The 10,467-nt window shown below is 40.4% G+C and overlaps 1 protein-coding gene across 2 annotated transcripts; it reads left to right on the forward strand.

The window, feature by feature from the left end:
* Nucleotides 1-8,913: 8,913 nt before the first annotated feature.
* LOC111877782 (pathogenesis-related thaumatin-like protein 3.5) lies at nucleotides 8,914-10,130 on the forward strand. 2 transcript variants are annotated; one of them, XM_023874285.3, is made up of 3 exons: nucleotides 8,914-9,041; nucleotides 9,116-9,779; nucleotides 9,906-10,130. In XM_023874285.3, exons 1-3 carry the CDS (start codon nucleotides 8,978-8,980, stop codon nucleotides 9,907-9,909), a joined length of 732 nt encoding a protein of 243 aa, XP_023730053.1. In that variant the 5' UTR covers nucleotides 8,914-8,977; the 3' UTR covers nucleotides 9,910-10,130. The 2 variants fall into 2 exon arrangements, with proteins under 2 accessions (XP_023730053.1, XP_052621187.1); XM_052765227.1 differs by having other exon boundaries at nucleotides 9,116-10,130.
* Nucleotides 10,131-10,467: the final 337 nt, after the last annotated feature.

The following is a 10,467-nucleotide window of genomic DNA, read 5'->3' on the forward strand; positions in this document are numbered from 1 at the left end:
AGTTTGGCGACTCATTCCAACTCCTCCAGATGCCTACGTTGTTGGTCTCAAATGGGTCTTCAGGAACAAAATGGACAAGGAAGGGAACGTGATATGAAACAAAGCACATCTGGTAGTGAAAGGGTACTGTCAAGAGGAAGGAATTGACTATGAAGAGACTTTCACTCCTGTAGCTAGGCTGGAATCCGTTAGAATATTTCTCGCCTATGCTGCACACAAAAACTTTGAAGTCTACCAAATAGACGTCAAGTGTGCATTTCTCAATGGAGAACTTGAAGAAACAGTGTACGTGGAGCAACCTCCTGGATTCGTAAATGAAAGGTATCCTAATCATTGTTATATTTTGGACAAAGCCGTGTATGGACTGAAACAAGCTCCGAGAGCCTGGTATGAAATGCTGACAAAGTTTTTAAAGATGTCCAAATTCAAACAAGGTTCGGTTGACCCAACCTTCTTTCGTAAGAAGGAAGGTAACCACCTTATGATTCTTCAAATTTACGTCGATGATATCATCTTTGGCTCTACGAATCCCAGCTTAACGGCTGAATTCAGAAAGCTGATGGAGACTAAATTTGAAATGAGCTCAATGGATCCAATTAACTTTTTCCTTGGTTTAAATATTAGACAGGGACCCGAAGGCATCTTTATCAATCAGGAAGCTTACACGAAGACTCTCCTTGCAAAATTTGGCATGATGGGAGATTCAAAAGTCAAAGTTCCCATGGCGTTCGGCACCAAGCTCACTCCATCCTTGGATAAACCGGCAGTTGATATTACGCTTTATCACCAGATGATCGGTTCTCTGATGTATCTTACTGCTAGCAGGCCTGACATAATGTTCTCTGTTTGTTACTGTGCTAGATTTCAGGCGAACCCACGCGAACCTCACATGCTTGCAGTGAAGAACATTCTACGATATCTCAAGCGAACTACCTCTTTAGGTCTATGGTATCCTTCCAACTCAGGCTTCTTCGTTCAAGCCTACTCAGATGCAGACCTTGGAGGTTGTGGACTAGACAGGAAAAGCACCACTGGCGGCTGCCAATTCCTTGACGGGAAGTTGGTTAGCTGGCAATCAAAAAAACAAACATGTGTGTCTTTGTCTACAGCTGAAGCAGAATACATTGCAGCTGCATCCTGTACTTCTCAAGTGATTTGGATCCAGAGTCAACTCCGGGACTATGGACTCAATATGAAAAAGATCCCACTATATTGTGACTCTGAAAGTGCAATTAGGATCTGTCATAACCCAGTGCAACACTCCAAGACTAAGCACATAGCACTGAGGTATCACTTCATTAAAAATCATGTGGAAGATGGAAACGTTGAAATTCACTTTGTTAGAACCACTGATCAGCTGGCTGATGTCTTTACCAAAGCTCTTCCTGAAGCGTCGTTCAACAAAATTGTACAAGGGCTAGGTATGATGGAATCAGAGTCAGTACCACAAATCACCTCTCAAACTCACAAGTAAGAAGCGAAATAGACCGAACGTTCGGGTTCGGTTTTTGTACTCATGTACCGAAATGAACTGAACGCTCGGGTTCGGTTGGATAATCTGCACTTCGCTCATCAATCAAAGGTGGTTTTCTTGGTTGTAAATTTCATGTATAATTGTTCCTATTACATTTCTTTTATTGTCAAAAGTATTTCCTTTTTGAAAATCTAATTTCTTCGGTAACCGAAATAGACCGAACGCTCGGGTTCGGTTTTCCAAAATTTTTCAAAACCGAAATCAACCGAACGCTCGGGTTCGGTTTTCCAAAATTTTTCAAAACCGAAACCAACCGAACGCTCGGGTTCGGTTTTCCAAAATTTTTCAAAACCGAAATCAACCGAACGCTCGGGTTCGGTTTTTCAAAATTTTACACAACCGAAATCAACTGAACGCTCGGGTTCGGTTCCAAAGTTTTTTTTTTATCTTTTTATTTTCTTTCTCAGTCTTATTTTTTTTTATTTTTTTTATCATTTATTTTTTTTAATATCCAAAATTCCAAAAATATTTCTTTTCTTCTAATATCAAAAACTCCAAAAATATTTTGTTCTTTATTTACTTTTATTTGTGTGTTCGTTTATGGGGAAATTGTTGAAATAGTTAAGTGTCCCTAGAAGCATGATGTTGTATGTGCCCAAAGCCTCATCAGATTCTGAATAATAGCCTTAATGACTTGGTATACACAAACCTTGTCTTCCCAATTAGGCTATCACATTTATTCTAATCGTGAGCTACCTAACTCTCTTCTCACATGAGATAAGAGTTTTCTGCTAAGTCCTATTTTTCTCAGCAGAGGTACTTTGATTTCTTACACCATCTCTATTGCATTTCTCCATTAAATTCGTTTCACAAACGTAACCCTTGAGACTCTCAGATATTACCACTGAGGTTTATGGTTACTCAAAAACTGCGTTTATGATCTTAGTTTCGTGCCACTACGAGCTGAGTGAAACCCAAAATTCCATACCCAATCTGAATTGACGGTGAACAATTAATTTTCTCTAGTTTTCACTAATGAATTGACGGACGTATCTTCATGAAATCTCAAATTTTTATTTTGTGTGATTCCTATGAAATTGTTAAAACCCATAACATTTCTTCCCTTGGGATCGAGTTTAATTTTTGTTGAGATTTTATATTTCCCAGCCACTTTAAAATTATTACCAACCTACTTGTTCAACAGACTACACCGGTCTCACAAGTACTTTGTTCACTTTCTATCTTATTTCAAGATTAGAACTGTTGAATCAAAGCAAAAGCCACCCTAAAAAGCTTAACTAAAAGAGGCCTTTCAACACTTCTTAATAAGTGTTTGATCGTTATTCAACGGGAAACCACACTAACACTTTAAGGTCTCTCTTGACTTTGAAGGAAGAGATTCGTGCCCGGGATCATTTGTTTCGTGTCTTTATTGACATCACAATTTTTCCTAAAAAGGATTGCTTTATTTCTTTTCTTTTACACCCTTAGCACGAAAATCTTTCATTTTCCAAAATTCTGGTTCTAATAATTATAGGCTTTTTCATTGGATTGATGGTTAATTATAAGTTGTGGTCAATTTTCATCCACGTGGGAGCATTATTCAAAAGATACAGTTACACTTTAAAGGGATAAGATGAAGAGTTGCTGACTCAGGCGGGAGTCTAATCGATTTGATTTCAAACGGCGTTAAAAGAGAACACGTGCGAATTTGAAACGTCTAATCTCCAAATGACGTCGCAGACGCGTGTGTGAATTTGAAACGGTTCTTCTCTAAATGGCACAGAAAGGGCGCGTGTGAATCTGAAACGGTTTATCTTCAAACGGCGTTTGATGGGAGGCGTGTTCTTAGGGATCTGACACTCTCTCTCATGCGTGATCATCGGTTACCCTAACTGTCACGCATCAGTCAAACTCCAGAAAACCCTTCGTATTTCGATAGAAGATTTGGGAAGATCTTTCTATCTCCTTAAACCCCAGTATAAAAGGCGACATCCTCTACCATTTACCTCTTTACTGCAAGTAAAATTCCTAGAGCGCAATAAATCCTTAAACCCTAACTGTTCATCATCTTCTTCACTCTCTTCAACAATGGCAGATTCGTCTTCTGTTCACGCAACATCCCACATTCTTCCCATTCGCCCTCAATAATGCCTCATCATCGATTTAACCCCTCACGCTTATGATTCCTACATGTTCCCCATTATTGAGTGTTTGAAGTTTTCGCCGATTGCTCCTGCACTTTCAAGGGCGGAATCAGTTCCAATGGAGTTCCTGTCGCAAATCTATGCGACTGCTCATTACGATAAAGTGGTTGACAGGATCTTCTTTGAGGTTTCTCATCACAAAGCATCCATCTCCAAGCAACGATTTTGCTCCATGTTAGGGTTTGAAGCTGACCCTACGAGGGTTAATCCAGAGACGATTCCAATGGGGCACCTGTTCAATATGTTTTACAACATGGGTTATACGGAGGTGCTTACTTCCGTCGCCAAATTCAAGAAGTCGTGCTTGCCGCCACAGTGGAACGGGATGTTCACTGTGTTATTCAAAGGTCTTTCTGAAAGGAGTTCTGGCTCTGATGGCTCCAGTCGACTGTTTCTGTCCATCTTGTATGGTGTCTACAATGGCATCAATGTCGATTATGGGTTTGTTCTTTGGCAACAACTCATCCAGAGTCTCTCCTCTTCTTCACGGCATTCAGAGGTGTCTTATGCTAGGTTTTGGACCTTGATTACGAAGTGGGTGATGGACAAGTACAACGTCCCCATTGTCGTCGGTGCACCGATGTCTTCGATTGGTATATTTCATACCACGAAGATCATCATTTCAGATGCTTCCAAATTTCCCTTCAATGGTTCCATTCCGGAATCCATGTATGCTGACATTCCAGCTGACAGCCGGATTATCAGAACCTACAAAGAATTCAAGCGTTCTGGTCCGAGGGATCTCACACCGGAGATGTTGAAGTCGATTCACGAAGCCGACAAGCCTGCTCCAAGAGGCAAGAAGGCTGACAAAGGGAAACAGGTGGCGAAAGGGGCTAAAGGCCCTTCTCCTAAGAAGAGGAAACCCACAAAAGCTGCTCAGTCTCCGCAGCATAAGAGGCGAAAAACACAACCCAAGAGAAAGTTGATTATCGCTTCCTCCTCCAGTGAGTCAGAGGGTGAGAGTTCGGATTCTGACGACCCTCCACGAGGCAACACACCACCCATATCTCCTACTCCTGAGATTCAAATCCCTCCTTCTCCAATTCCCTCTCCTCCTAAAACTATTCCTACTTCCATTCCCACCATAAACCCCTTTACCCACATTCCAAACACTTCAATTCCAATGCCACCACCAATATTCACCGACGCAACCACAACAACCACTGCAAATGTTAGAACCAACGTATCTGATACGGGGGTTCATACTGATGCAACCGAACCTCCACCAGCACCCGAAACCATAAACACAACCGAAACCCAAAAAGCACCCGAACCTACCTCTACCCAAAAAGCACCCGAATCTACCCCTACACCTACACCCGAAACAACCCAACCCGAACCTACCTCTGAAGCTGCTATTCAGAAGATTGTTGACGCTTTCTCAAGGGCTCAGCAAGATTCTATTGCTTCTGCAACCTCCGTCATCGATGCCTCAACGAAAGCCTGTCAGGCTGCGACCGAAAAAGTCGATAAACTATTTTCTGATGCCTCTTCCCTGTTAAAGTCTTTACAGGAGAGTGCTACTGCCACACAGACTACGTTGGAACCAATTGTTCAACAGTTGGCCACGTTTGTCTCTACTAAGTTGAAGTCTTTTGCTTCACTTCGTCAATCGCTCACAGATGACAACTCATCCTTCCGTGCTTCTACTGACGAGCGTCTCTCAAAACTCCAAGAAGATTTAGCTGCTGAGAACTCGTTGATGGATGTTTTGGCCAAGAAGACTACTGCCCTGAAGGTGAAGAGTGCTCAACTTTCCCATTCTCAACAGCAGATTGACACTTTTCGGTCCGAACGGGAGGTCATTAAGACGTGTGTTTCGGATGTCCACTCAGCCATCTCCAACATCCTCGAAGCACATGATCCGATCTTTAACCATTCTGTGAGGCGTACCCTTGCAGAGAAGCTCGCTCCTGCCCTGGATCTGTTAAGCAAAATTGAAGGGCTTCCCGATTTCGTGTCCATTCCGAAACAAGGGGAAGAAAAGGAGTCTGTATCACAACCACCTCATTCCTCAAAGGCAACTCAGACAACCGAACCTCCTCCTGTAGGCCAAGCCTCCGGTTCGGGTGTGAAGGATAAAGGCAAGAAGCTTGCTGAGGAAGAAGAGGAAGAAGACAACGAAACCATTGCCGACTTGTTGAAGCGTAAAAGTCGACGCAATGATGATGATGATAGTGCTCGTGTGGCAAAAGAAGCTGAAGAAGTTGAACGAAAGCAGAAGGAAGCCCACGACCTTCTCGAGAGTAGGAAAACTCTTTTTCCTGCTTGGACTCTTGAGAGGATGATAAAGGAAGCAATCGACACTCCGAGCATCTTGTGGCTGAAACCAGTTATTTCCTTTGACTGTTCCAATACTGTCGACTCTTAGTTTGACATGCCACTGACCCGAAAGGCGTTCATCTTTCACGCCTTCTCCAACGTTGCAGAGTTCCCTCATCCTCATCCGCAGGTTGATCGGGACTTGATTGATTTCTATCTGAAGGCTGCTCAACCTCAATATCAAACCTGGAGCGCTCAGAAGATCATCAACGTTCGGGTCTTGAAACCATACACTGAAGGGAAGTTTATCAACGTTCGGTTCAAGGTGCTCAGGGGATCTGCCAAAACCGAACATGCCATTTCTTTAGCAGATCTTCCGAACCTCAATCCCCATGATTGGATTATCCTGCACAACATCCTTCTGACCAACGAAGCTGAATATGGTCCGATCATCGACCATCTCAAGAGAATGCTGGTGTGCTATATCATGGAAGTTGCACTGATGGATCAGGAGATAGCAAGCGTCTTCAAGAAGAAACCAACGATCTCTCCTGTTGGCTCGGCGAGTGATCTAAACCAAATGCAGATGGGCAAAATTGGCGCGAGGCGAAACTCAGTCATGTTCACTAGGAATGAAGGACAGAAATGTCTTTTTGCCTTAGCTGATAAACATCTGTACACCACTGCTTGCCTAGAGCATGTGTTGGGGATTATCCATAGATGCAAGGAAAATACAGCGGATGATATCAAGTATTTTGACGACATGATACAATGGTACATTCGGTTCAGACAGACGATCCTTGCGCTTATCTCACGTCTGTTTGAAACTGTAAAGAAGAAAGTTCCCGCTGCTGGCCCAAGCAAGAAGAAGTAGTCTCGCTCCAATTTGACGCAAAGGGGGAGATTGTTGGGTAGCGTAGCATTTTGTTATGTATTGCATCTATTGGGCTCGTTTATTAGTCCAACTTTTATTACTCCGGTTTGGGCCTGTCCAACCGAGAGCATGATAGGATTTAGTATAAATTGATATGCTTGCATGCATATTAAAAAAAACGATAGAAAAGATTATTACGATAGATCAGTGCATTATTTCTTTATCGTTCTTGTAACCCTAAATCCTCTACAGCGGAAGTTCTTCATCGAGCTCTGCTGAGGATTGTTGATCTAATCATTCGACACACTTTGATCCATTCTTGTGTTCTTTACAGATTTCTTATTTGTTATTTTACCTGTTATAAAGATCTAATCGATCTTCAAGTTAGTTTTTAACTTATCAGGTATTTCTTGTATTTAAGTGACAGAAATAGCAATCTACTTTGGTAGTTTGTATTTATATTTGATAATTTAACTTATAAGTTTATATATGTTGTTATTTATTATATAGTTGGAAAATCTTCGAGCAATACTCAAGGACCAGGCATGTAGAGAGGAGCTTTGTGCGTTTTTTTAATCATGGGAAGATTGAGGAGGAAATGATGGAAACAGAGATGATGGCTCGTCGGATAATTACTTTGTGTTTTGTATGTTACACTCGTCGTGACAGTTTGCTACTTGTTACAATTATAAAACTTTGATTGTTTATTTTGGTATGAAATTATTTATAACACTATTTGGTATCTAATCGGATGTTATTATGTAATTTTTTTCTACTTTTAATGTCGTTATGTATTGGTTTTTTTGCACCATAAATCATCGATTTTTTTAAAAAAATGAAAAATGTTATTACCGGCGACACAGGGTATTATTGGCGATAGAAGCATTAGCAACGAGAAATATCTTTACCGACAACATTTTGAACAATAGCAACAGAATAGTAGCAACGACTTTTCTTGGCTTTAGCGGCGACTTTTGTCGCTGCTAATTCCATTTTTTCTTTTAGTGATAGCTCATAGGGGTGTGCATCAAACCGCACAAACCGCATAAACCGCCCGCACTACACCACACCGCACCGTATAATGCGGTTTTGGATGCTCGTGGTGCGGTTTGCGGTTTGTAGTTTTCATAAACTGCACTATGCGGTACGGTTTGCGGTTTATAGTTATCAAAGCGTGGTTCAAACCGCACTGCAACATATATATATATATATATATATATATATATATATATATATATATATATATATATATATATATATATACACACACACACACACACAACACGCTAGATGTTTACTACTTTTAATACCCTTAATAGTGTTTATGAGATTTCCGTTGATAAACATGAGTCAAAATGGGAAACCAACTATATCAAAAATATGTGTTTACACTACCTTAAGTTCATATTATAATTTTAAAAAATTGTAAAATATTTAGATGTTATGCATAAAGACAGACAGTTAATCTTTTTTTATAGAATATAAAACACCATACACTTATTATGTTTAAAACTAAATTTAATATTTATGTTTATGAAACCGCATAAACCGCACAAAAACCATAAAACCGCCCGCACAAAACCGCACCGCATAACACAGTTTATTACCTTTGCGGTGTGGTCTGTGGTTCCCGAAAATAACAAACCGCATATGCGGTGCGATTTGCGGTTTTGAGGATAAACCGCACCGCGAAAACCCCTAATAGCTCGTAAAACTTCCTAAAACTTGATGATCTATTTTGATTAATTCAATTCAATTAAGTTGGCATGTTGTACAATTTTATATAGAATTTACATACAATGGTATAACAAGTGTAATTTACTTATTTTAAATTGTCAAGTTTTTTTAAAAGATAAAAGGTTTATAGTTTATCATATTAAATTGTAAAAAGTATTTTTAACAAAATGACAAAAATATCTTACATTTAAAATTTTAATCGATATAAGTTTAACCAGAATTGATCCACTAATTAACTATAGGTAGGTCTACGTTTGCAACTATGGAAGAATAGAATCGAATCTCGTAAGCTTGAGAGTAAGGATTAGTACTGATGTTGACGATTCCTTTGGTTTACTCCATATTTACGTATTCCAGTTTTATTACCACAAGCCAAACCACATGTAATCTAATTTTCCCTGCATCATCTCAACCACCGCCATGGCACGACCAACTCCGACCTCTCTGCATTTGCTCTTCCTCGGGATCTTGATCCTTTCCTCAGGTATGTACAATCACCACCATTTCTTTCCTGTGCATAGATTCATTAACATAGCTAACTCGGTAACGCATTCACAGGAAACATATTATCAGACTGTGCAAGAGTTTTCACGATAACTAACGATTGTGACGAGACAATATGGCCTGCCATAACCCCCGGTGAGAGCTTTGGTGGTGGAGGATACGCCCTAAAATCCAAAGAATCCAGAGTCCACACAGCACCCGTCGGTTGGTCAGGTCGGATATGGGGTAGAACCAAATGCAGCTTCGACAGCTCCGGCAATGGAACATGCCTTACCGGCCGATGTGGCTCATCACTCCAGTGCACCGCCTCCGGCGAGAACCCATCTACGCTTGCTGAGCTCACCCTCACCCGACTGGAATTTTACGACGTTAGTCTTGTTGACGGCTTTAACCTGCCAATGTCTATTAGGCCCGTTAATGGTAAGGGAAACTGTAGCGTTGCTGGATGCGTTGGCGACTTGCGCCAAAAGTGCCCTTCGGAGCTTTCTGTTAAGGCTGGTGGTAAGGTTGTGGCTTGCCGAAGTGCTTGTGATGTGTTTAACACTGATGAGTATTGTTGTCGGGGTATTTATGGGAGCGCGGCCACGTGCAAACCAACGTATTACTCGAAGAAATTTAAGAATGCTTGTCCTACTTCGTATAGTTATGTGTACGACGATCCATCAAGTATTTTCACTTGTACAGGAGCCGATTACATTATCACGTTTTGCGCATCGAAGTAGGTTTTTCCTCTATGGTTGTAATACGTATATGCACGCTTATCATATTATATGGTTGCTAACTAGTAGTATAATTTTCATTCGATTTCTGGAACCGGCCTCAATGCACATATCACGACAATAAGTTGACTGGCAGCGGATCTGCGAAGGGTTTCTTTCAGAATTGGATATTGAGTACGATGATGGCTTTGATAGTCGGTTGTTTGTCGGTGATGCTATAATAAGTCGGGATTTTATGTTGTTTTTATCGGTTATCCTTTTTTCCACAGAAGTTTATAACTTGTGTCTTCTTTTTTCATCGTAACTAATGTTGAAAATTATTTGTTTAATATCCAATATACTTTGGTAAATTGTTGTAGGATTAGGAGATTGATAGAAAAATAAGATATTTACTAAATCCATAATTCCATAGTGATGAGATATGATGGTTATGTCATGAATACCAACATGTAACTAACATATATAACATGCAACTAACATCTATATGAAATAATTTGTAATCATAAGCTAAAGTAACTTGCTTCAATCGAATGATCGTGACACTGAAACTTTTGGTTTGGGTAGTTCAGCTTTTGGTTAATTTTACCAATTATAATGGATCGATTAAAGAAAAAAAATAATTTTTGAACGGGCCTGCAGCTGTACTTATCATCGAAAAAGAACCAAATAGGGACCAGCAAAGACGTG

The sequence above is a fragment of the Lactuca sativa genome, chromosome 7 (genome assembly GCF_002870075.4).
Source record: "Lactuca sativa cultivar Salinas chromosome 7, Lsat_Salinas_v11, whole genome shotgun sequence".
Classification (NCBI taxonomy): Eukaryota; Viridiplantae; Streptophyta; class Magnoliopsida; order Asterales; family Asteraceae; genus Lactuca; species Lactuca sativa.

Bases quoted from the DNA above. Each gene is read 5' to 3' on its own strand.
- LOC111877782 (XM_052765227.1), top strand. From the start codon at position 8,978: ATGGCACGACCAACTCCGACCTCTCTGCATTTGCTCTTCCTCGGGATC. The intron at 9,042-9,115 runs GTATGTACAATC...ACGCATTCACAG, and splicing joins GATCTTGATCCTTTCCTCAG to GAAACATATTATCAGACTGT.